Below are 24,238 nucleotides of genomic sequence, written 5' to 3'. Positions count from 1 at the left end.
TTCGCAATGAACACTCTCACTTTACCTCTCGATAGAAGGCGGCTGCGCAAGTGTTAAATTTCAGTTCGTTGCAATTTTCCCCCTCATATCCTGTCTAAAAAAGGAATTTGAATTTAAAGGCAACAGTAAACCACGCACGTATGTAAAGAGAAAGTCTTGCTGTTTTAAAGTCAGTACACCAAGAAAATCAGAGAGACAACTAATGCCTGGGATATGTGAATAAAGGGTAAAATTCTGACAGGGGCACAACGGTTTTGGCGTTCATGTGGAAAGTAACACTGTTGTGTATGGATTTAATGCACTAGAAGCCACGTGAAAAAGTAACTAAGAAATGATTTAGTGGGTATTCCCAACAGAGACATTTAGCAGCACAGAAACGGAGGGACCTTCCTTCCCTCATACACTATAAAATCCTGCTTTACACTAACGTCACACTGCATAATCTCAATTCCACTTGTTAGTGCCAAAATGATGCATATCTCTTACAAATGGCCAAATTCACAAGCAACACATTTAAACCAGAAATTGTTTAGTTCTACATTTATTGCAGATATTAAAAGATTAACAATGCTAACATGTTTACTTACACTAAAAAGAAATGTCAGTTATCCAATAACATAAGCATCTAATTGTTACTCGCTTAGCACTACTGCCAATTTGCACGGAACAGAAACTAGGAAATTGCTCTACAAGATTAATGGCAAAAAAACAACCAAAAGACAGTAGACACACCACTGAAGTTAGTTAAAATGTTCACTGAAGCTTGCAGTCTTCATGGAAGAGAGCCTGGAACTAAAATAACAGAAAAGAAGCTAGTAAACTTTAAACAAGGCAACGTATCTGCATAACAAATGTTTCACATGTACAAGTATTTAAAATTTTCAAATCAGAGCTGCCTGCAAAAGCAGGTCAAAATAAAAGGAAATTCCTTTTGCAAAAGGAGCGTAAGGTCATCTCTTGGTAAAACAAGATAAAAGTGGCAAACGGTAACTCACTTGAGAGCAACACTGGAATCTCAGCACCGGTACTGCTCTGCTGATATCTTGTCCAAAGTTAAAGTTTGGCACAAGAAAGACAGACCGTACTACAGTCATCCAGGGTAGCAGATTAAGATTTTTCCCAACGTTATTCTCAAGACAGCATTATACTCTAAATTGGAATTGCACTCGGAAAGGACGGTACCACTTGCCAATCTGGATACCAACAATTTCCCCAGATCGGGTAAGCAGGCGTTTAGCAAACGCACCCCGAATGGTACCGCACCCAACAACCTCAGGTTAAATCAGAGCAGCGAGGAATGCCCGTCTGGGTTTGAGAGAGTGGATTTCAATCTAGCGTGAAGCTACGCTTCGCCTTGCACCTTTCTGCAAACAGCGTAACATATAATCCAGAATCCTTCCAAAATGTGCATGCGAACAAAGAGGTGAACGGGAAGTTTGCAGGGAGATAAAAATTGCGAGCGGCAACACTGGCAGCTTCATCAATGAAACGAAAAGAAAAGCTAAACCCTTTGAGTGGGTCTGAGAAATAAATCAGAGGCCAACAATACTGGGTCCAGTGTGTCATTCAAAAACAGCCCGTGGCCGATAGATCTCCGCTTCGAAAGGCTCACGTTTTACACTGCGGAACGGCTAATTAGGCACAGGAAAGAAAGGGGGGGGGGCAGCGAAGAACACACCCAAATAGGAACTTAACAGGTAAGCATACGCTGCCAAATACTGTAGCTGATGATCTTTCAAGTAGCCTCTGATCCAAAGCGTTTAAGGATTTTAAACATCTCCAAGTAAAACCTACGAGAAATGTCAGGGCTATCAAACGTCCTTAATCAAGTGTGACAACCCGAGACATTTATTTGTATTTATAGCCTCCATGCTTCAATTTCTTGCAACGTAAAGGTGAAGACACGTGTGATGTTCATGGAAAAACAGAACTACCAGCATATTTTTCCATACCCGCCATCGTGGTTTTATTTAGTGATTACGTGCTTCAAGGCAGTGAAAACTGAGTGATCAGAAAATTACACTGCGACATGATTTTGTTTCTCATGGTTTCAAAGACCCATACAGTAAAGAAAAAAAAATACTTGCATTCAGAAACTAAAACTGGTTGTTACAAGCAAGGAAAAGTGCGTTGCTACAGAATGAAAATGAAGACACTCCCTTTCGACCAGCCGGGTTTTTAATGGAGCAAGAATATCATTTTGTTCTTTAACCAGCAGGCACAGGCAAGTTGATAACTGAAGAACACATTTTCTTGCATATTTGTCAGTTAGGAACTTGAGATGCTGCCACATTCCTGGGGGGTGCTATTAGTGGTGTACCACAAGCTCTTTGCTCTACAAGAAGCATGGTGCGGGATGAAAACAACAGCAAGACAGCACTCACTCCTATAAGCAAAACATGCGTCAGCTCAAGATAAACTCGTTAAAGAAAATGTCGGTGAAGTAGGTTTTGGTACTATAACATTCAAGTGAAGACTTTCGACTAGTTTTAGAAAGGCAATGATGGAGAAGGAATACACTAAAAAGTGCGATATATTAAATTCTGTCACTTTCAGTAACCCAGTCACAGATCCCTTATTGATGTGCAAGTCGGGGAAAGATGAATGATCAGACCTTGGGCGTTCAGTTGTGGTAACACTGCTAAATCTTTCACGTCTTCAGAACTGCTTCACCAAGCAGTTAGGTAATGCTTTTTGTTGAAGCACAGCAGATTAATCCAGTCTTCTCTTTCAGTAAGTTCTGGAATCGTCCCTTAAAAGTATAAGCTTTTTGTCTTATTTCTCAGGGCTTTTCAGTAAAAGAACTTCTGCAAAGCAAATACTGAATAGAAACAGAAATGACTCTCTAAACTGATGGTCTTATAAAACCGATGATCCGCTTCCAGATGACTTCCGAATATCTGACTTCCAAGTATTTTCTTCAGCATTTTCTGCAGACGCATGAATTGCCCCTGCTCATGGCTTAAACTTCGAGAAGGAAAGAAACTATTCAAGAATTTGTTGGAGAAGAGCTGCAAATTTGTGTAAAAACAAAAAGTACACTTAAAATATGTACTACTTGTTCATTACAATGAAAAACCTTAGCAGCCGAGGCTTTCAAGGAAGAGCTTAGTGTTCTCAGGCTCAGTTATTCATCCTACACTTAAAGTCTAGAATCCTATACCAAATAAGCACGCAGGTACAGACTCTTCTTAAAACTGGCGTATGGAGGAAAGGAAACTGCTTTATGCAGACTCCGGAAGTAGATCAGAAGATTAGCCCAGCAATAAAATGTAGTAAAATAAAATCTGAACTGCCTTGCAAGAAGATCTGAATTTGAGAAGACTCTTAGCTTCAGAAAGGATCAGAGCCAAACCAGGCTAGTCATATTTTTCATGTCGCTTATTCCATTTTTTGGTAAGCCACCTCATCACAAAACAGGCAAGCTTGGCCAAAGAGAGAGGTAAACAGGCACTTCCGAGAACAAAATCAGTTGTTTCTTCCTCAGAAGATGACATCCAAGTTGTTAGCTTGCACAATTAAATACAAGACTAACTTTAATCTTGGAAAAATGTTTTAATACATTAGTATTCAAGTCCACTACTATAGAACAAAGCGTTCTTCATACTGGCATACTCTGCCGAAGATCTTTCACACAGCAGCCTTTGCAAATCCGTGCACTTCCTAGCGAGCGAGGCTCTTATGTCAAACCTAGGAAGCAAGATTTGGGGTAATTCAGCAGTTCAGAGCAGTTCAACGTAGGTCTGGATTTTCATGAAATGTTAAGAAGCCAGATATACTCATGGAAACAGTAATATTTTCTTGGTAAAGGAAGACTTAAAAACCCCTGGTATTTTAATGTTTGCAGGAATTCATAAACCAGACGTGTCCATTGCACATACCTATTTACTTGCTCTTTTCTGCCTGTACATTTGTATCATTCTTTGACGGAAAACATCAAATGCATCTTCTTTATTTTCTTCCCCTGCAACACCCAAGCCCTCCCCTGCAGAGGTAGCACCCCTAGGGAGTAAAATGAATAGTTAGAACACTCTGTTTCCGTTACATTGGACAACGTGCAGAGAGATCTAAACAGTAGCTTCCAACATAGACACAATTCAAGTGGAGAGTAATTCTGCTCTGTTTTGGGGAGAAGGGGAGCGGAGGCTTGGTACCTGGCATACCAGATCAACTATAAAACAGTTCCCACCTCCCATTACACATGCAAATACCCACCAGAAGATAAACGCTCCTATGGTATTAAGGGAGCAGTGAAGATATAGTCATCTAACGGATCAAATTCTCACATGAACTCTTGTATTAAACACTTTATCCATGGTAGGTAGGATCCTCTGTTGAAAAGATAGCAAAAATTGCCTCATTTCTTACATTTCAAAAATGACAGAAGTCAGAGGCTTCGAGGAATGAGTAGGAAACACTACATACCTCTGGAAAAGAGAGGAAATTTTTACCAAGGGATCATAATGCTGCTTGCTTAAAGTTTCTAGCACCCAAAGCAAGCTGAAGTCTTGCAGGACACATACCATAGACAAAACCTGGAGCTCCTGCCCTTCCAAGAAAAATGAGTCATTAACTCATCTCTCTTCACCCAGACATGCCAACAGAAGGAGACAGGCCTCAACAATATCAAAACAACTTTCTGCCCTGGAAGTAGATGGAGAGGATGACCCACAAGAACATAGAGATACAAACAATTAAAAACCACCTCTTTCTCCAGGCTATGTGCATAGAACGCAGATATTACAAAGCTAAGATTAATGAAACCTCTGCCACAGGAGTGATCCTCTGTGCCAGTTTTATCCTCCAAGTCAGTATCGTTGGCATTCTCTATTAAAGAGTTCATTACGTGAAGTAAGAAAATTTAGATTGCCCCATGTGTGGAAATTGGGATTTCTGTGCTATCAGGGTGAAATCGGAGGACCTTAAGTAAAACAAAGAAAAATGATTCTTAGCCAGTTTCTGTAATAATAGGTACACTTAAGCCAAGACTGTTGTGCAATTCCAAAAGAATATTCACAGGCTCTAAAAAGCAAATCCAATTTACAGGCTACAGCAGAACCCCTGAGTGCTCTTTCTTCTTCTGAATTGTACAGAGTCCGACTTGGCAGCTGTATGATCAAGTGAAGTTACGTTTTAAATTACGGTTAGAAGTCAAGTCACCTAAAAGACCTCCCAAAACTTTGCGCTTTTTTTTCACCTTTTAGAGTATGACCTGTCTGAAGCAGAGCCTCTTCACTGGCTGTTTCCATGTCACAACGGCCGCTTCACACTTCCAAACAGGAAGAACAGATATATTTTTTTTTTCTATTTACACCACTGTTCCTCTTCTAGATTAGTTTTTTTATACTGAAAGTAGTCGAAGACATGAGATAATGATTCACAGGAGTTTCTATCCCCTAACAATGTTCTGCCTTTGACTGCGTTTTGGTTTGGTTTTAAAAGTCTCTTGAACCACAGAACTGGTCAGACCCATAGCTGTGACAAGTTCTTAAGAGAGGGAACAGCTCACAAAACTAACATGAAACTCCATTTAAAACTTCTGGACCCACCATTTCTGTAAGGAGTCACCATGCAATTCATACATCTTCTACAGTAACATAAATAAAAATCTCCTCAGACCCCCAAATATTACTTGCTCTCACAGCCAAAGACAAGCTTTAAGCTTTCCTAACAAAAAAAGGGCCTCGAGTTTCGTTGTGTAACAACTGATGTGCTTGAATACATCAGTTTTAGATATCAGTGTTACATAATGATGAAGATATGCTCTACAATTGGAGTGTCTCCAATTATTAATCCATCCCCTTTTGCTCAGAGAATGAGATTAGACAGCACGTGGCCTTTTAAACAAGTCAACAATAGAAGAGCTGGTAGTTTTCAAAAGGGGAGGAAAGAGTAGAGGCTACACATTACTAAATGGAAAAAAACCACCCTGTATCGTATCAAAGCAACGAACAAGAGAAAGCAAAACGTTAAATGGCACTGGTTTCATCCTCACTGAGGTTGTCCTGAAGTATTGTCCAAAGAATGGCTCTGGTGGGAAAGCAGAGAGGGGGCACACCACGGAAATAATAATATGGAGTTCTCGCTACATTACAAGTCAACAAGTTTTTGTAAGAGGTACAGAAAGCAGTTCTTCATTACTCTTCGCAGGTGTCTTTACAGAAGTGACACAGCAATGGACTCGAGCTGGAAAAACTGCATTTTCGCACATTAAAAATGCAGTTCTTAGTGATGGCCAGAAACTTTTAGAATGCGGTGGGCCAGCTGTCACACCAGATACAACCGAATAGCTCGTGATTAGCTGTGCAGCGGAGCTTGGGCCAGGAGCTACAGGAACAAAAAAATTTATTAATATATTTGGTCGCAACAAGTTTTGAGGCTCAGAATCAAGGTTCTAACACTGGTGAACACAAGAGAGCTACAGGCGAAGTAAGCTGCTTTCTCATTGTCCGTGTGCTGCTGAGGAAGGAAATATAGGACAAATAGCGACGGCCACCAGACCACAGGGAGCACTAAGGAAAAAAAGCAAGCAAGCAGCCAGAAGGATCCCACAGCTACAGTGACCAGAACTGTCCAAGGCATGAAAATAGAAATCCCTGGAGAAAGACGACTGTTAAACCACAGATTATGTGTGCGGACTAGAAAGCTTGTCCTATGGGTTCAGGGAGAAATAAATAGTTTCTGCCTCCTTATTCAGTCAGGGAGTTGAAGGAGAATAATTTCTGCCTCCTTATGCAGTCAGGGACTTGAAGGAGGTATTATCCATTCTCCATGCTGGCAGCAGTGGATACTGGATACAGCAACTTTAAAAGACAAAAATGAAGATTCAAACCCAAAAGTGTATTTGAAAGGAAAAAGCACACTTACCTTCTGGCAGATGCACTTACCTCTTTCAGTATGCAGTGGAATGAATCACATAATTAGAGTGCAAATAAATTTGTGGCCTAAACCTAGAAGCACTGTGCATGGCATTCCTAAAGTTTACTTTTATATTATGTAGCTGGTGTGGTAGCAAGGAGATCCCCAGGATAATACTATGTGTTAAAAAAATAAAACCCCCAAACAACTAAATATACCAAACACCAAAAAACACCTGCTGAAGAACAGGGGCACCCATGTACCTTCAGAAAGTGTCTGCACACTGCGGCATTCACGCTGCAGCCCTCAGTGATGTCAAATTGGATGGCAAGAAACAGCCCCCTTCCAGACCAGACTCTGCCCAACCTGGCCAGAAAAAGGCGTGAATTCTCCACGCTCAACTTTGCTGTGGCCAGAGGCCAGCGCCAAGAAGGAAACAAACCACGGAACCGGCCACATCTAGGCGGGTTAGACAAACATAGCTACTGTTAGAATCCCAGCCTTTTCCAGAGCTGCCAAATTTCTGTAGCGTGTGCCCATTACATACACTTTTACAGGCTCTCTGATTCCTTTTCCTCGTGTACCAAGGCCGTGTCCTTCTTGCCAGCCCATCTTCTGGAGCATCTGGAAACCCACATTCCTGTTTGTCAGTTTCTTGTGTGAAAATTCTAAGTCTTTTGGTTTCTGTGGAGAGGAAATAACAGAAAAGCAAAAGGGGGAGTTTGTAATACAGGGAGATCGTGTATTAAAAATCCCTCAAAAAAAAAACCCGCTTATAAAACTAAGTGTGTTTGAATTTCCGGATATACAGAAATATCTTCTAAGCAGCACTTCTCTAGATACCCAGGAAAGGCCTATCAAAGAGTAATATCTGCCTTGCTAGTTTAAAAAAACCCCAAAACTAACAAATTTATTTCAGGGTCTCAAACTGTTTAATTACATTATTAAAACAGCAAAGAGTACACCTTCATATTTTAAAAGGTATTTATGGTTTTTTAGTAATAAATACTGACTGATCCGATGACTGAATCCCTACTACAAATACAGAAGCAGTCAAATAACATCTCACCAATTTTGGAAAACGACAATATATATTCCAGACAGCAACACACTGATTTATTTTTATTTTTTTTTAATAGAAGACAAGACTAACACAGAGCTGTTCAATAGTGCTCTGAGCATAAAATCTTGAATTATGACACAGGTAATTAAAAGACAACAGGAGCCACGGCTCTCATCAGATTTAGCCCAGTCTTTTTCAGGATCAGGCTCTTCAGGTTTTAATTCGATTTTCTGACCATAACACATTTTCAGCGGCTGTCTCTTGTAAAGACAGTCGATTCTCAGAATGCAATGGCAAACCAGAAGTGTCCTTTACCTTCTTCTTCTTTGTAACTGGGCAACCACGAGGCCTATCATAAGCAATTCTGACAGGTTCATGCACTGCAAGTCAAATCAAAGACAAAATTCAGCTGTAAAGAAAACCAGTTTTAATACAGAATTCCAAAATACGTCTCAACTGGGATGCCACTAACTCAATGCCTTGGTCTCAAATCAGAGCCAAGAAAAAAGATGAGAATAAAACAAATAAACAAAAAGACAACAAACCCCAAAAAACAAACCACAAAAGAAATTATATGACATTTTTTCCCCTCCACCACAAAACAGGCGTTTAGTACATACATGTATTTAGTTTTGGACATATCATGCCAGCAATACACTGATATATGATATGCTGTAAGGACTTTAGATCTCTCATTTCCCTGAGCTTCTGTAATATTTGATAGAAAATTCAGACTAGACTTAAATGAGGTTATTGTACATCGCCTTCATAGCACAAATGACAACCTTCATGAAAAAAAACCATTATGCAAAGACAAGACATTTGTTAAAGTAGCTGCAGAGCACATATAATCAGTTTTAAGCTACTTCTTTCCCAGTTCTTAGAATATCATGACCCACCCCTGCTGTGGCCATACTGACAAAATTTGACAGGCCAATCCAAAGTCTAAACATATTTAGTCAAACACTCGGAATATGTTCAGTGCAGTACTTAAGTCTGTTAAACCTTCCGTACACTGATAAAACAAACCCCACAAAAAACTACTGCCGTGTGGTTTTTAAGCAGGAGAGGGAGGATAACACTCACATACACTTCGAGAATATTTGAGGAGTGACACTTGACACAAACTTTGCTATTGCACTCGAACACAAGAACTGTTATGCAATTTTTTCAGATTCCCCTTTGTCAGTTGAATGAACCTTTAAATGAACAGCGTGTTCATTTTTGTATCAAAGAAATGTAATTCTTTTAGCCAACAACAGTAACAGAGTACATAAAAATCAGGAATTCTCTACTGATGCCTACAAAATATCTTTTAATTAACGCTCACCTTTTGGTTCTTCTATGAGGCAAATCCTTTTAGATGCAGGAATCATGCCGACTTTCAGAGACTTGCTGCTGATTCGTTTGCGAGGAAATAGGGTACCAGGAGCAGGAGTTGATGCCTGTGTCGACAGATTTGGTATAGCACCATCAGATGATGTGGCTAGCTGCATTTCACCTGTTGAAATTTCCTCTCCTGTTTTGGAAATCATCTCTTCAGCTACGTTTTCCACACTTCTACCTGCTGACACGTCATCCTCTTCTCCCTCCTCTGCTTGCTCCATTTCCATTTCTTCCAAAGGCTGGGAGATATCCTCCTCAAACTCAGCTTCCTCCTCATTTTCTTCTTCCTCTTCTTCTTCATCCTCCTCCTCTTCTGAAATATCCGGATTTCTCTCTTCAGGTTTAGCACCTTCCCCAGCATCAGACACTTCTGACACAGCGCTGAAGTTAATAGACGGACATAACTCATAGACTTTCATTCGGTAAAACTTGAAAGCAGAACTGTTTCGATCCTGTAGAAACCTGAGCAAAAATTACAGTGAAAATAACATCAGAAAGACATTTTCTTTAGCAAGCATGAAGCAAGACACTAGAAGTAAATATCTTAATAATCTTTTGAACGGTCCTTCCAGGTGTGTTTTTGTAGAACTGCAGGATTCCCCAACAACATGTACTAAGAGCAGCAATCATTCTCCTCAGTTCTTACAGGCTACTGTTAATCAGCACTTCTCTAACTGCGCAGTAAAGAACTCAGTACTCTTCACTATACAGATGGAGAAACTAAGACAAGACGCCAGCTCTGGATGACCCAGAAGGCAAACCACAGACCCCAGAAGAGAATTCAAGTCTTCCAGATTTCAGTCCTGCGGTCTATGTGGAAGGAGGTGTATCGATTCTGAGAGACAGAAGAGAGAACAGGGCTCTGCTTCTGTTGGCACAGCGTGACTAAAAGGAAAAAACCTGTACTAATTGACACCAGAGCACTTAGGCCTTCCTAATCAAAGCTTCGCTTAAAGAAAATAACGAGATTGAAAATACTGTGGCAGAGCACCATTTCAAGATGCAAGCTGATTACTTAAGATATAAGAGAAGAGATACTATATCAGTGCATGTACGCATTTGGGAGAAGCGTTTGTCTGTCTTAGATATTTCAGATATTCACCATTAATGGAGGTGCTGAGCAGGACAACAGGGAGTATTGCTCAAAGTCCTCTGTTCCTAAACACATCGAATAAAAGCACACATCTCAACAAACAATAAAAGCAAATATCTCTCTAGCAATTGTTTAGATGTATTTTGATTTTTCGTATTGGCCCATTTACGCAGATAAACGTGTAGGTTACTCACCAAAGATCTGGGTTATCTGCACTGTTGTCTATGCTGAACTGCTCAATTTCTGGTCCTACCTGAGCGACAAACTTGGCAAGTTTCTCTGCAGTTTCCATTGTTTTAGCATCCACTGCAAGAAACAGAACGGCCATTATCTATAGCTTCATACAAAACCTGCATCACTGGAAGGTCATTACAGTTGAGAATTATCTACTTTAGCAAAATAAATCCTTTTTAGAATTTCCAGCAGAACATTATTCGATTTTTCTCTCACATAATTTACAATTTAAAATCTAATCTTGAATCTTCGCTTACCGTCAGGAAACTGCGAGGACAATGGTGGGAAGAGTTCAGGCGGTGCTAGTAAATCCTCAGAATCCGCCCTTTCTTCTGCTGGCAGAGGGACCTCCGAACTGGTGGCACACTGTGACGATGAGGTTGCATCGAGGGAAGAACTCTTCTCAGACAGGCTGGGTTCCGCTACAGAAGGCTTTGTCTGGACTGAACCTTGAAGATGCTTGTCTTGGTGCTTCAGCACCGTACCAGCCGAAAGCACGGTCTGGGTCCCTATGGTTGCTCTCCTCACCTTCCTTCCTCGAATACCATGTTGTGTGATAATCCCAAGCCTTTTTCTTTTAAACAGCCTTCTCTTAATACTTGCGACTTTCCTGGCATACAACATGGCCCTGACTGATTCTGTCGCAGATTCTTCTAGCGTTCTGCCCTCACCACCCTCTTCCTTTCCCGATGATGTCCGCCTTTGCATCTCCGATAACTTCAGTCTGTAATACTTGTATTCTAGACTATCTTCATCAGACAAGAACCTAAACAAAATCATATAAATAAAAGGAAAGCCTAAGCTGAAAGCACAACCAACCTCAAATTCTCAGATCAGAAACTCAGCAGCAATTGATCCTTTTTTCCAGGGGCCTACACAAGTTGCTACATTAACGTTGGCCAGCAGAGGTTCTTCTCAGAAGAACATACAACTCCACTTCTACAGCAGTGAGTAAAGCATGCCAAGCAAATAAATGATGGAGGGGTTTGACATAAATCATTTGGCTAGTAATTAATCAGCTGGGCTGCAATTCACACATGAAGAGATACTGTCGTATTAAAAGGTCATCACACTTGGAAGCGTCTCAGCTTTCCCTTCCCAACATTATTCATAGAACACCAGATCCGTGAGCCTGTTGCCTTCCTGTGCGGTGATATTAACTACATTTGCTTACTATTTTCATCTTGTAAAAGTAAATTGCTTCTAACATCATCTATTTGGATTGACAGACAGTCATTATTGACAGATCAAAAGGAATGTGGTCTACTAGACAAAGCAGAAGCAACAGGACAGTTTCCAGGGATATCAGGAAGTATAATTAGCTGAGGAAACATCTCCAAGAAGTCTCATTAAATATACAATAGGCTTTGATCTTACACCCCTGGAATGAAATAGTGAATTTAATTAAATATATTCCAAATATCTTCAGCAGAGAGTAGTATTACGACATACTGTTCAAACACACCTACCAATATTCAGGACAGTTCTTTTGAGCGTTTCTCTCTTTGGCAGACAATGTTCCTGAAACAATGCTATTCACCAGCTGTTCAATTGTCTCTACAACTTTCCGATCAGCTCGCTGTGGGGCTGCAGGAAGAAATAAAATGCAGTCGTATTATTCTCATCAACAGAGTATCAATATGTCATCCTCGTTATTCTTTGACATACTGACATTTGCAATTTTTCAACACGTTAATATTAAAAAGGCTGCACTTAATACTAGAATAAACTAAGGAAACCTTGGAAACTTTCCAACTGTTTTCTCAACTCAACTTAGATTCTGGGACAGTTTATTATGAGAAGGACTGTGGTTTAGGAAACCTAACCTTTGCCATCCTGGGCAAGTCAAGCCATCCTTTAAATGGCAATTACTTATTGCATCAACAGGATTTTGTGCAAAAGAAGTATATTTGAACAGTGCTCTGAAGGGGAGATCTCCAAATTATTAGCCATTCAGTGTCAGTGCCACAAGACCTCCCTGCGGAAGTATCTGAAGTTCAATTAGGAAAAAACAGATGAGTAAAGTGAGGGAGGATGCTTCAGGGAGGACAAACTCGGTGGCCCGATAGAGTAGAGGAGACAGTACTCCTATAGATGGTAGTATATAAACAACTTCAAAGAAATACACCTGCATCTGATAAACGCAGTAACCGTAACATCTCTGACTTTGCTTACACGCAAGCACTTACTGTGCGGCGCAGCCAGCTCCAGCTGTGGTCCTGCCTTCCCCACCTCGAAGCTGTGAAGCTGGAGGGCAGGGCAGCTGAAGCAGCCACGGGCACAAGGTGAAAAGCCTAGAGTTCAAGTGTAAGGATGTGCAGGAGAGGGGAGGAAGGAGACGTGCTTTCATCCACAAAGCTGAAAGCAATTGCTACAACAGATAGTATCTACTACCTGCCTCGGCACTGCTAGGGATGCACATGGGATTCCCAGAACCAGGAATTTCTGACCTAATGACACCATAAAAATTAAGCTAAAATGCTAGCGACAAATAAAGACATTATATAGTGCAAAGTATCTTATAGCAGTTCACTCACTTTTAACTTTTGTGTCAGGGGAGGGTTTTTTAAGCTGTACTGTGGACTCTGGTTCAGCTTTTTTCATCTGAATCGGATACCCGCTCTTCTCCAACCAAGCCTTCAAGTTTTCAATGTACTCTCTTCCAAACAACGTTGAATCATCGAAGTTTGGGAATAGTGTTGGTGCCGGAGCCATCTCCTGGAGCCCCACGGCTTCAAGTATTTTCTCTTGCCTAAAAACAGAGGCTAGCGCGAAGGTCTGACCCAGAAGTGCTAAAGACTTACGACACAGAGAAACAGTGGTCTCGAATGCACTTGCCATTTCTCTTGGATTACCAAAACCGCTCGTCTTAATGCTTAACTCGTAAGCATTGCAGGCCATAAGCAGCGGCGTAACACCTTTTAGGAGCCGGTCTTGTAGCCTCATTATGTATTTATCAAAAGGTTTTATTATTTCAAAGAAGCAGTTCTTTGTTTTCACAGCACCCTTGTCCAATAGCATATTTAAAAACTCATTGTCCACTTTGGGAGTTTTCAGAGCAGCATGTTGTAAACTCTTGATAGTAAAGAAACAATAATCTCTGTGTTCTGGCTTCAAGGAGCATTTGAACGAAGCTAGCATTTTTGCACAGGTTTCTGTCTCTAGCTCAAAGAGAGCTCCAAAGAGCCGGGAAAACTCTGCGTCGTTTTTTATTGCATGAAACCCAGCCCATTTTATAATTTCTATTCCAAACGTTGAAAAAATGTCCGATTTGTCCACAAGGTCAAAATTGAGATTTCTGAAAACATGCGCAGGCTTTGGGAGCCTGAGAATAGGTCTCTGGGTTGTTATAGTCGGCCTCTGAGTAGGTCGTGGGGGCAGCTTCTGATTAGGGCGCTGGATGGCCACCGGCCGCTGGTTAGGGCGTTCAGCAGCGTCCGGCATTTGATCAGGTTGCATAGCTGGCTTCTGATCAGGGCCCAGTGGCAGTTTTTTAGTGTTCCATTTCTTCAGGGGAGTTTTGATATCTCCTTTGAATACTTTAGTTTTAACAGCGCCCCTTGTAATACGCTTCCCTCGCAGAGGTCTTCCCCTGCCAATGTTGCCCCTCCGTATCGGGGGTCGGAACTCGCTGTCAGATTGAATTCCAAAGTCTACGTCATACTCCTGATTCTCCATGTTGCCATACTCATCTTCCATGAGTCCTGGTGATCTAAAATCACCTAAAATATCCGAAGAACTGAAGTCAGTTTCGTGTGGTCCGGTGGATTCCCAAGCATCAGGAGGGCCATAGTCCTGGTCATGAGAAGCCAGGCCCCCATACTCCCGGTCATGGGATGTCGGGCGTCCGTACTCCCGATCGCGAGACGCCGGACGCCCATACTCCCGATCATGCGACGCTGGACGCCCGTACTCCCTGTCATGCGAAGCTGGATGCCCATACTCCCTGTCACGAGATGCCGGGCGGCCAAATTCCCGGTCACAAGACGCCGGGCGGCCATACTGTTCATGGTAATAGTTATCTTTCCTTATGAGAGGACTAGTAGATCTGTAAGAAGGTCCTGGATAGTCATCTCTAGGGTCTTCACTCCAGTCATCATGTGGATGGTGCTGGGCATTGTCATGAGAATATCTTCCATCATCATGAAAACTGTCTTCATATCGTGGTCTTGGGACTGGCCTTGAATGAGCTGAAACGATAAAAACATAAATACACCAATGCACTGCAAGCAGTGCTGAGAAAAAAATTTATGAACACATTTAGACACTTACAGGAGTCAACGCGTCAAAACTTCTGAAGAACAGTACATGTGTCTGACTTCAGGATATTCCCATTTGCTTTCTTACGTACATTGAATAATTCATAATAAGCAAAAAGCAACAAATGATCAACAAAGGCTAAACACACCCAACAAAACAATTTATTAAAAATTCCACTCTCAGTAAAGCCGAAACACAAATTCTGCTATAAACCCCATTTTCTACTTGCTCACAACTTTCTCGGTCTAGGAAGACGCTAACGTTGTGCTCATAATGCTTCTGCTCGGATTTCTCTGATGCAAAAATATCAAAAGCGTGCACTTTCAGTTTCCACACTGAATGTTCGAATTCCACAGTTGAAGAGAAGACCATATTTTCTACAAACTCATACACAATTATCTAAGATAACGTTAAAGTAAAAAACACTAGAATTTCCTGCAAAGTATCCAAGAACCCCTATTCCCCAGTTCAGGTAGTTAAATTCAGAAAGTAAAGAATATTTGAAGAAATTAAGTATTTAAAAGAAATTATTTCTTCGGAACTTATTCAACTTTACGAGAACAGAAGAGACGTCATTTTAAAACTCTCAATTTCCTGTGAATGGAATCCAAGTTACTTTTCTAGACGTTTTAAATGTCAAATTTAGAAGAATTTGCAGATCATGTTTTGTATACGTTCACTAGATTAGTGTCCTTTTTCTAGCTTTTTCTCCAAAACCAACATGAAATACGCACTCCTACATTTATTTAGCTTATCAGATATCAACAGAATTCTGTCCCGCAGCGATGGCTCTGGAGACCTCCCTGAAATCAGACCCACTCTCTGATGCAGCCCGAACAGAATTCCTTTGTTTGAAATTCTTTTTTTTTTTTTTTTTTTGCCTGGAATTTGCATTCCACATTGAAATAGTGTCAGTCATACCAAGCTATTAGCCTCTTGGATAAAAATGGGTGTTGAAAAGCACCAGCACAAGTCCATGTTTTAGGCAAATATACATAAACGGAAGGCAAGGAATCTAACAGACCAGCACAAGTCCATGTTTTAGGCAAATATACGTAAATGGAAGGCACGGAATCTAACAGAGCTGTTAGCAGAAGAGCAGGTATAATCTACGGCACGGCACGCCGGGGCTTCATTACCTTTGAAATGATGGATTGTGTCCTCTAGAGCATCACCCCGGTCCATGCGATACCTTTTAACTTTGTCCTGCACTACAGCATCAAACGTCTCCCGTGTGATCCGCCGAGAGGCCATTTTTATCCTGTAGCAAAACAGCACAATGCCGTCCCTGACCGGGGCACGGACGCCGGGGATGGTCTTCTCGCTACCCGAGCGCTGCCGGCACCTTCCCGGCGCCCCGGACCCCCCCGCTGGGCTCGGCCCGGGGGGATCCCCGTGAGCACTGAGCAGGGGTGCAGGCAGTTCCCTCCCCCGGTTCCCCGCACGGGGTGGGGGGGCACCAACCGGAGGTAAAACGCAGCTTGAGGGGGGGGACCCGCGGCCGCCTCCCGCCTTCCCGCCCCTCACCGGACGATTCCCCCCCCCCACCCCACCCCGCCGCCCACCGCCCCGCGCTGCCGCGGGCACCGGGAGGAGGAGGGGGGTGGGGGAAGGAGGAGGGGAGGGGCCGCCGCCGCCCCGCCCCGCGGCCCGCCCCCGCCCTCACCGAGGCCGCCCCCCCGCCCCGGTCCCGCAGCCTCCCCGCCACACGGGAATCTCCCAGCAGCCCCCGCGGCACGCCGCTCGCCCGCTGCCCTGCCCTCAGCCGCGCCTGCGCAGTGCGGGCCCTGCCGCGACACCTCATCCCCTCAAGGCGGGTGCTTTCGGGGAAGGTGCTGCTTTAGCGCCTATTGGTACTAACGGTGAGGGCGCGGTCCCGGGTCAGACGGCACCGTAAGCGGAGCGAGCGGGCCGCAGCCTTCCGCTCCTTCGGCGGGGCCCCGGGGCGCCCGCTGGCCTGCAGGCCCGCCTCAGCGAGTCCCCGCATACCGCGCTTGCGCAGAAGGCAGCCGACCGCGTGTGTGTGGCGGGGCAGCGCGTTACGGGACGGGACGCATGCGCACTGGGACACCCCGGGTTCTTTTTCGCGCCGCATATTTTTTCTGATAAGGAGGGATTGGCGTGACTTTTTGCCTTGGCGCATGCGCGCTGTGAGGGGCGGGGCCAGCCCGTGTACGGTGGCCGAGTGGGGCCGGTCCCCTCAGCTTGCTGCTCTTTGTCAGGCGCGGGGAGCCCGTCGGGGAGCGGCGCTGCGGGCGGCGAGGGACGGAGGTGGGTCGTGAGGAGAATCGGGGGCCGTTGTGCGGCCCGGAGCTCCCCCGGCACCTGCGCCCGGTCCCTGGGCCCCCTCCGGGGCCAGCCTCGCCGAAAGACTGAGGGGCTGGGCCGGCCTGGGCGGCTGGGCCTGCTGCGGGGGGTGCGGGGGTGAGCCGGGCCCCGCTGCGGGAGTGGGGACGGGGGCAGGCCCAGGGGTTCCGGGCTGTGTCGGCCCTCGGGGCCGTGCGTTTCTGGGCAGGCTGCCTCTGTGCCCCAGCGAGCCGTGTCACAGTAACACACCCATCGGCACCAGAGCGGCAACGGCTTCCAAGTCCAGGTCCTGGGCCTCTGGAATTCCTCCTTATTCCTTTTAATTGGTATATTTCTACCTATAAAAAAAAAAAAAACAAACCGAAAGAAACCAAAACCCATCCCTTTGTCTTTTTTTTTTTTTTCAAGTTCTGTGCTTTTTGTTTTGGAAAGAGCAAGTCACTCCCTTTGTTTCTGATTAACCTTAGATGGTTTTGCACCAAAACTAACTGTGGACTATCTTAATGACAGGACGAGGAAGCCTTTTATCCCATTCGAGTAAAATGGGATCAAAACAGATTGCGCAGGAAACGTTTGATGATGCAGTGCAAGAAAACATTACAGAATTTGAAATGGATCCAGAAGAGGCTGTGAGAGAAGCCGTGCAGCAGTTTGAGTCCCAAGGTATTGTAAATTCATCTGCTTTGCAGTTCAGGTTATTACAGACTGACGTTTTACATATCTCAAAATTTAAGACAACTTGTACGCCAATATTGATCATCCAGCATTGAAAAGAAGCCTTTCTGAGGTAGAACATAGATACTGTTAATGCTAACCTAGTTTGATTAAATAATTATGACTGAAAAGCTGCTTTAGGTGACACTGTAGGGTATAATTTCCCAGCCCCAGTTGACATTTAGCTAGAATTGATACTTTGTTCCAGGTCATATTTGACCATTACAGTTAGCTGGAACTTTGGCAGCCTTTCAGCGTCTTTATGCGTTGACCCAGGCTTTACAATAAGTTTGTCTTTGTTCGCTGTGGTTAACTTGACAAATTTGCCCCAAGCTCCTGTAACTATTATTAATCTCAGGTTTGTTTTTCCTTCTAGGTGTTGACCTAAGCAATATTGTGAAAGCTGTGCGGCAGCCTGCCTCTGAGAACGGTCAAAAGCAAAAGCATGAAATTTTGCTGGTAGGAGTGCAAATTTATGTTGTCTTCTAAGGATCAGGGTAATATCGTAGTTTAAGTAATAGACTAAGAATAATGAGACATACCGTCTGCCTCTGTCCCGTTTCTTTGTGAGCTCTTCAACAAGCAGTTAATCCCATCTATTCTGCAAACGAGGAATAATGTGAAAGTTCAAAGAGCTAGCTTGCGCTTTCCAGTGGAAGTATCTGCATAAGTGCAGAAAGCCAGCGTTTCCTGCCTAGGAAATGCAGGGGCTGCCTTTCGTAACTTAGAAACAGATCCTGCTGTTGTCAGGTAAACTCAAACCGCAGAAGACCTTGAATGAAAGAAACCCAAGTAACCCAAGCGGTAGCTGTTATCTAGCCCATCTGAGGGTAGCTGAAAAGATTGAATCCATCAGGAATATAGAAGCACTCGTGCACGCCGCTGACCCCTGTGAAATGTGCTGGTTGAACACAACCACCTGCTACTGGTCAGGATGGCATAGGGGGATGGCATGACGATGGCAGGAGTATGGAGAAACCCCTGTTCCTCCGAGGGTCCTGTGCGTGACACAAAATGCTGCTCTTTGTGACAGCTGTTACTTAATATGCCAAACTAATTTTAAATTTAAAGGAAGGCTTTTATTAGAAATAAACAAATTTGATTGACTCTAAAGAACCATTCTTGTTCCTTCACAGTTTGGGTCGAAAAGTAACCCTTGTTCTCTTCTTTAGACTTTGGATTCCCTTGGGAGAGCTGTTGCCGACTCTGATCTTGCCGAGATGGCCGAGCAGCTCGTGGTCTTCACTGATCAGTGCAAACAACAGCTGGCTTTCCGCTACCTGGCTGGGCAGAATGGTGCCTATTCTGTGGTATTCTCTGCCTGCCAGTTGGCTTCAGGAGACAGAAATTTAATGCTGAAAGCCTTTTATACTCTGTCTGCCATCTTGGATGGGCAGCCAGACCTACTTGACTCCGCTGGCCAGGATCTACTGCTACAAACTCTGAAAGAACATAGGGAGGATGCGGAAATGTCGGTGGCTGGGATCCGATGCATTCGGCATGCCTGTCTGAAACACGAGCAGAATCGTCAGGACTTTGTGAAGGGAGGGGTTCTCCCGCTTCTGACCGGAGCTATAGTCCAGCACGGAGACAGCGCTGATGTCGTCCGAACGGCTGCCTCAGCGCTCCGGATCATGACGTTTGATGATGACATCCGCGTGCCCTTTGGTCACGCTCACGATCATGCCAAAATGATTGTGTTGGAAAACGATGGGTTAAGAGTCCTCATTGAAGCTGCAAAAGGTAAAATTAACCCCGTGACTGTTGATCCTAATTTTGAATCATCTTTCTTATCTCAGAGCTGTGCTTTGTCGTAACTTGAAGCTCCCCAGAGATGATTCAGAAACGTGCCACTGAAACGATGTTTAATTCTTTCGATGAAATGTGCCCCGAGAGAGAAAAATAGCCTCTGGAGCAGTCATGTTAGCAGCAGCACCAAGGTGGCAGTTATCAGAGCTATTTGTCAGTCTCTCTAGGAAGTATTTTACAGCCCAGTGCAGGTTTACAGACATGTTATCTGTGCTGAGGTGCTGCATCCTTGCCAAGGAAAGAGGCTCTGTCTCAGTCTAGATACAGGGTGAGCCGGATGTCATCTGTGCCTATGTTTTTTAATATATAAAGGGAAAGTCACTGTTTCCTGTTTCTATTTTTTAATGGAGCAAAGTAAAACACCTTGATTCTGCAGCACCCTTCCTTCCTCACAGTTACCCCATGCATCATCTCTCCTCTGCAGCGTTCACAGATAACTCCAGTGTTCTCAGTGAACTGTGTGCCACCCTTTCTCGCCTCTCTGTCAGGAATGAATTCTGTCAAGAAATCGTGGACCTTGGCGGCTTAAATTTTATGGTGGCTCTCCTGGCTGACTGCATCGACCATCCGGTGAGTGATTTAGAGTCTGCTCGGGAGTGGAGATAGTGCAGCAGGGAGTGCTTTGCAGTTTCAGGTCCTGGCTGGGAATGGGCCATAGACTATGTGTTATTTTAGGTGCGGTTAGGGTCGAAACCCACCCACTGATCTCTGTTTACCTCTCTATTTTGGCCTTACACTCAGCACTAGGTTACATATGCTCTGTCATATATGACTACAGTCATTCAGAACCCCTGGCTTCTAGTTATTGCTCCGTCCTCCACAGGCAGAACTCTGCTTGCTCCCAGAAAAGCTGAGCTGCTGGTCTTCCACCATTCCAGCTGGAAGAGATTCAAGAGGATTTAGATGCTGGGGTCCCAGAGGGTTGATGTTTGATTCTTTAAGCTGCTTTGAAAACCTCTGCCAAACTACCAAGGTTCCTTATTGCTCTGTCCAGCAAGAAAGTGTGTCTGAGGTGTGAGGGACTGAGAATAGCATTGCTGTTCATAACTGGGAATTACAAGGGTTGCTGGGGGATGTTCTGGTTGCTTTTCAAAAGCCTGTAAGACCATCTCCGCAGCTCTCTAAGCTCTTTTTCCCTGACGAATGCAGGACGTGGTAAAGCAGGTACTGAGTGCCATCCGAGCGGTTGCGGGTAACGACGACGTGAAAGATGCCATCGTCAACGCTGGGGGAACGGACCTCATCGTGCTCGCTATAAGCCATCACCTTGCCAACCCTCAGGTACGCACCTGGGTGGCTGACGGAGTCCCGCCGGGGCTGGGAGGGGACATCAGGTTTGGGCTGCGTAGCGTGGCTGTGTTATCTCGGCTTCGTGTGGGGGAACGACCCACAGCATTGCTCTGACTTGTGATAAACAGCTTATGCTGAGAGCAGATATATTCTAAGAGCAGTTGTTAAATGATTGCAACTGAGCAATGTATGAAACCTCTAACAGGCAGTAGTTGCAGAGCAGTTAAGCGTGTGCTTTGGCAAATACTTGTGTAAATGTAAAGTTATGTCCACCTTTTTTATGAGGGTTTTATCTTGTTCCTGAATCAGGTGGATATTGGATACAGCATTTTACACCTCTAGGGTGTACAAATTGGTTTACCTGCCGGAGAAGCAGGAAGTTTCAGTGGAAGAAACTTATAAAAATAAACTTTAAGAATTGCCAAAAAAGGAAGCAAACTCCAAACACTTCATTTTTTTACTTAAAGCAACGTTTTCAGCCCCTGAGCCTTTCTTTCCCTTTATCTTGCAGATCTGCGAGCAAGGCTGTGCAGCCTTGTGCATGTTGGCTTTGCGCAAACCTGAGAACTGTAATGTCATCATGGAAGGCGGAGGGGCGTTGGCAGCTCTTCAGGCTATGAAAGCACACCCACGGGAAGTGGCAGTACAGGTATTTGCCTCAGAGCACTTGATTATTTCTTCAGGACTGGCGTTGGCTGTGTTCGCTGCTTCATTGGAGTTTTGTGCTTCCCTTGACAAATGCCAAAAGGCTCTGAATGGGTTGGGAACGCGGCGGCTGAAGGCAGGACTGCCTGCATCTGTCACCCTTATGTGATCAGAGCAGAATTCAGTTTGGGTGCCAAATCCACCTGAATGCAGGTTCAAGCGACTGTGGAATGCCATGATTCTCTTCCAGGCATTACTTTTCCTCCTCCTCGAAAGAGCAGGATGAGGATAGGCTCTTTCAGACCCAGCCTGTGCTACGATGTTACCTGGCCTATAGGAGACATTGCCGTCTGTTCTCCAGAGTCCAGTAAAAACACCCACACGGCAAGAAGTTAGCCTCTGGTTTCTCATGCAAGTCTCAGTAGGCCTTATGTCTACTTTTGTGCTCTTCAGAGTATTAAAATACCATAGAAAATATTTTCTGAAAGAGTAGTTTAAGCTAAGTGCCAGGGAAGGTGCCTGGAACAGTGTACAAGGAGGTGGAAAAGTGAGCCTGCTGTAGCGGGAGAGGTCTGTCTTTGCATTATTTAAAGAAGTACTTGGTATTGCCTGGCTGGTGCTTGAGATTTGCTGGTGTTCTGGCAGAGGCAGGAGGTTTTGTTGTACAAACTTCAGTGTGAAATAGCAGCCATGCTTTTGTCTGTGGATTTTATTCTTCCAGAAAATAGTTTGTTGCCGTCTAGAGCATCTAACCTTCGGTTGACCAGAAAAGGTTCTGTAGTTGGAGCCAGATCTGCTCTGTGTGTGCCAGCATCCTATATGGAAGGTATTTCCCTGCAAAAGACGCTAATATCTCTCATTTACCTCTCTCCTCAGAAACAGGCTTGCATGCTGATCCGCAACCTGGTCTCCCGGAGCCGGGACTTTTCTCAGCCCATCTTAGACATGGGAGCTGAGAACTTAATAACAGAAGCTCGTGCGACACACAGGGACTGCGATGATGTGGCCAAAGCCGCGCTGAGGGACCTTGGCTGCAAAGTGGAGCTCCGAGAGCTGTGGACAGGTCAGAAGGGAAGCCTAGCTCAGTGAATCATCTTCCCACTGAGCTTCAAGACATGAAGCCTAAGGGGGGGGAAACCAAGGGGCATGGATTAATTTGCAGTTACATTGAACTGGACTATCTGAAGCAAATGCCTGGCTTGTGAGGCTGCAGTGAACTTTTTATTGGGAGCTACAGCTGAAATGGCTTTATGCATTCACAGGCTGCAAATCAACCCTGTGTAGTAATCATTCCCCGCATCATCTAATGCCTGAAGATGATCTGCTCCCCCCTGTTGTTGCGTATGTTGCTTGTGCACAGAGCGGGGCCGTTCCCGCATGTGCTGCTCTATACGGGAAGAGCAAAAGTGAATCTTTTCTGGTCGGAGTTGGGTACATACCGTGGCAGCTGGCTCTGATTTGTTCCTCCGCTCTCTGCCGATGGAGGCTAGCAGTGTGGTCTGCTAACGGGATGGATGAGGAGGAATAATCCCATCGTTTGTGAATGTGTTCTGTCCTGTTGTACTTTTCTACTAACTGTTGTTTTACTGCTCACCATGTGCTGTGTTGCTTCTCTGTTTTGGATTTTCAGCCGACGTTTTAAAGAAAAGCAAAGTAAGGATTACCGTAGTACGGCCCAAAGCAATGTACTTTATGATGTTGCCGTTTGCATCCAGGAGGGAAGTTCATCTTCTCTTTCAGGGAGATGAGCAAGTCAGGGACTGGTGGCGAGGATGGTAGTTTCAAAGCAGGGACAAACTGGCAGTGGTAGCACGCAGCAGGACGCCAGCGCTGGGGAGCCCGGGCTTTGCTTACATCTTAGCAGGGCGGTGCTTCCCTGAATCCAGGAGTGCTGTAATTGTAACGAAGAGCCCATGTGCCACGTGGACTGAAGACAACTGCGGAGTTGGGGGCAAAACAGGAGAGGTGAAACATCCAGAAGGGTTCTGAAGCCTCAGCTCAAGGCTTCTGTGTGCCCCCAGCCACGTGGTTCTTATTTCTTGCTTGCTGGGCTCTGGCGTTACCAGCTCTGCACTGGGTGCTGAACCTTCCTCCTGCGCTGCTGGTGTTGTATGTGAGTGGATGTTTTCTAATGTGATATTCTCTGTAGAAATGTTGACCTTATAAAACATTAAAATGTACAAGGGTGGTTGGCTCTTCATGGAGCCTTTTTGAGACAGGAAAAGAAAGGTGGTGGAAGTGCCTTCCTGATGAGTTTGTAAGTAAAGCCCCCTGCAGCCCTGCGCTATCTGGCAGCAGGTAGCAAAGGTCGCTGCGTTCTCCAAAGGCTTCTGACCCCCCAAGAGTGTCTGTACGAGAAGGAGCTGCCTGGGTCTCCTCTCTTCCTGCTGTGTGAAACACTTGGGTCTGCGCACGGCTCTGACCTCCCAGCTGGCATCCTCTGGTGGAGGTACCCCGCTCCTTTGTGGCAGAGTTGATGAAGAAACCCCGAGGTCCCAAGTCCTGTGGGTGCCCTGTGTTGGAGGGAGCGCCTGAGTGCTCTGGGGAGCACGTTTGCAGCCTAGCTCTCTCGGGCTTTG

General features: G+C 44.6%; 2 protein-coding genes across 11 annotated transcripts; one reads left to right on the top strand and one right to left on the bottom strand.

Moving 5' to 3' along the window:
• Window positions 1-525: 525 nt before the first annotated feature.
• On the bottom strand, window positions 526-16,913 carry SUGP2 (SURP and G-patch domain containing 2). Of its 10 annotated transcripts, XR_010375702.1 has the most exons (12): window positions 16,756-16,913; window positions 16,034-16,155; window positions 13,172-14,824; window positions 12,104-12,221; window positions 10,892-11,400; window positions 10,595-10,706; window positions 9,252-9,769; window positions 8,237-8,301; window positions 7,406-7,542; window positions 7,122-7,317; window positions 4,216-4,331; window positions 3,914-4,002 (listed from the first exon to the last, which is right to left on the bottom strand). XR_010375702.1 is itself a non-coding variant. In XM_064469373.1 (11 exons), the coding sequence occupies exons 2-10, from the start codon at window positions 16,146-16,148 to the stop codon at window positions 3,882-3,884; spliced, it is 3,348 nt and encodes a 1,115-aa protein (XP_064325443.1). In that variant the 5' UTR covers window positions 16,149-16,155; window positions 16,756-16,913; the 3' UTR covers window positions 526-2,967. The 10 variants fall into 10 exon arrangements, 7 of the variants coding, with proteins under 7 accessions (XP_064325443.1, XP_064325441.1, XP_064325442.1 ...); XM_064469373.1 differs by lacking the exons at window positions 4,216-4,331; window positions 7,122-7,317 and adding an exon at window positions 526-2,967 and having other exon boundaries at window positions 3,882-4,002; XM_064469371.1 differs by lacking the exons at window positions 4,216-4,331; window positions 7,122-7,317 and adding an exon at window positions 526-3,690 and having other exon boundaries at window positions 3,882-4,002; window positions 16,756-16,912.
• Window positions 16,914-17,013: 100 nt separating this feature from the next.
• ARMC6 (armadillo repeat containing 6) lies at window positions 17,014-23,847 on the top strand. The gene is made up of 8 exons (XM_064469375.1): window positions 17,014-17,165; window positions 17,712-17,864; window positions 18,292-18,374; window positions 19,088-19,658; window positions 20,149-20,294; window positions 20,874-21,005; window positions 21,526-21,663; window positions 22,536-23,847. The coding sequence occupies exons 1-8, from the start codon at window positions 17,036-17,038 to the stop codon at window positions 22,746-22,748; spliced, it is 1,566 nt and encodes a 521-aa protein (XP_064325445.1). The 5' UTR covers window positions 17,014-17,035; the 3' UTR covers window positions 22,749-23,847.
• The last annotated feature ends 391 nt before the right edge of the window (window positions 23,848-24,238 follow it).

This window comes from Phalacrocorax carbo, chromosome 19 (assembly GCF_963921805.1).
Source record: "Phalacrocorax carbo chromosome 19, bPhaCar2.1, whole genome shotgun sequence".
In the NCBI taxonomy this organism is placed as follows: domain Eukaryota; kingdom Metazoa; phylum Chordata; class Aves; order Suliformes; family Phalacrocoracidae; genus Phalacrocorax; species Phalacrocorax carbo.
This window is presented reverse-complemented; position numbering and strand designations above follow the sequence as displayed.

Coding starts and splice junctions, on each gene's coding strand:
- SUGP2 (XM_064469367.1), bottom strand. CDS start 16,148: ATGGCCTCTCGGCGGATCACACGGGAGACGTTTGATGCTGTAGTGCAG. Junction 12,222..13,171: donor CCCTGACACAAAAGTTAAAA/GTGAGTGAACTG, acceptor TTCTTCCTGCAG/CCCCACAGCGAGCTGATCGG. Junction 11,401..12,103: donor AAGAACTGTCCTGAATATTG/GTAGGTGTGTTT, acceptor GATTTTGTTTAG/GTTCTTGTCTGATGAAGATA.
- ARMC6 (XM_064469375.1), top strand. CDS start 17,036: ATGCGCGCTGTGAGGGGCGGGGCCAGCCCGTGTACGGTGGCCGAGTGG. Junction 21,006..21,525: donor ATCACCTTGCCAACCCTCAG/GTACGCACCTGG, acceptor TTTATCTTGCAG/ATCTGCGAGCAAGGCTGTGC. Junction 21,664..22,535: donor CACGGGAAGTGGCAGTACAG/GTATTTGCCTCA, acceptor CTCTCTCCTCAG/AAACAGGCTTGCATGCTGAT.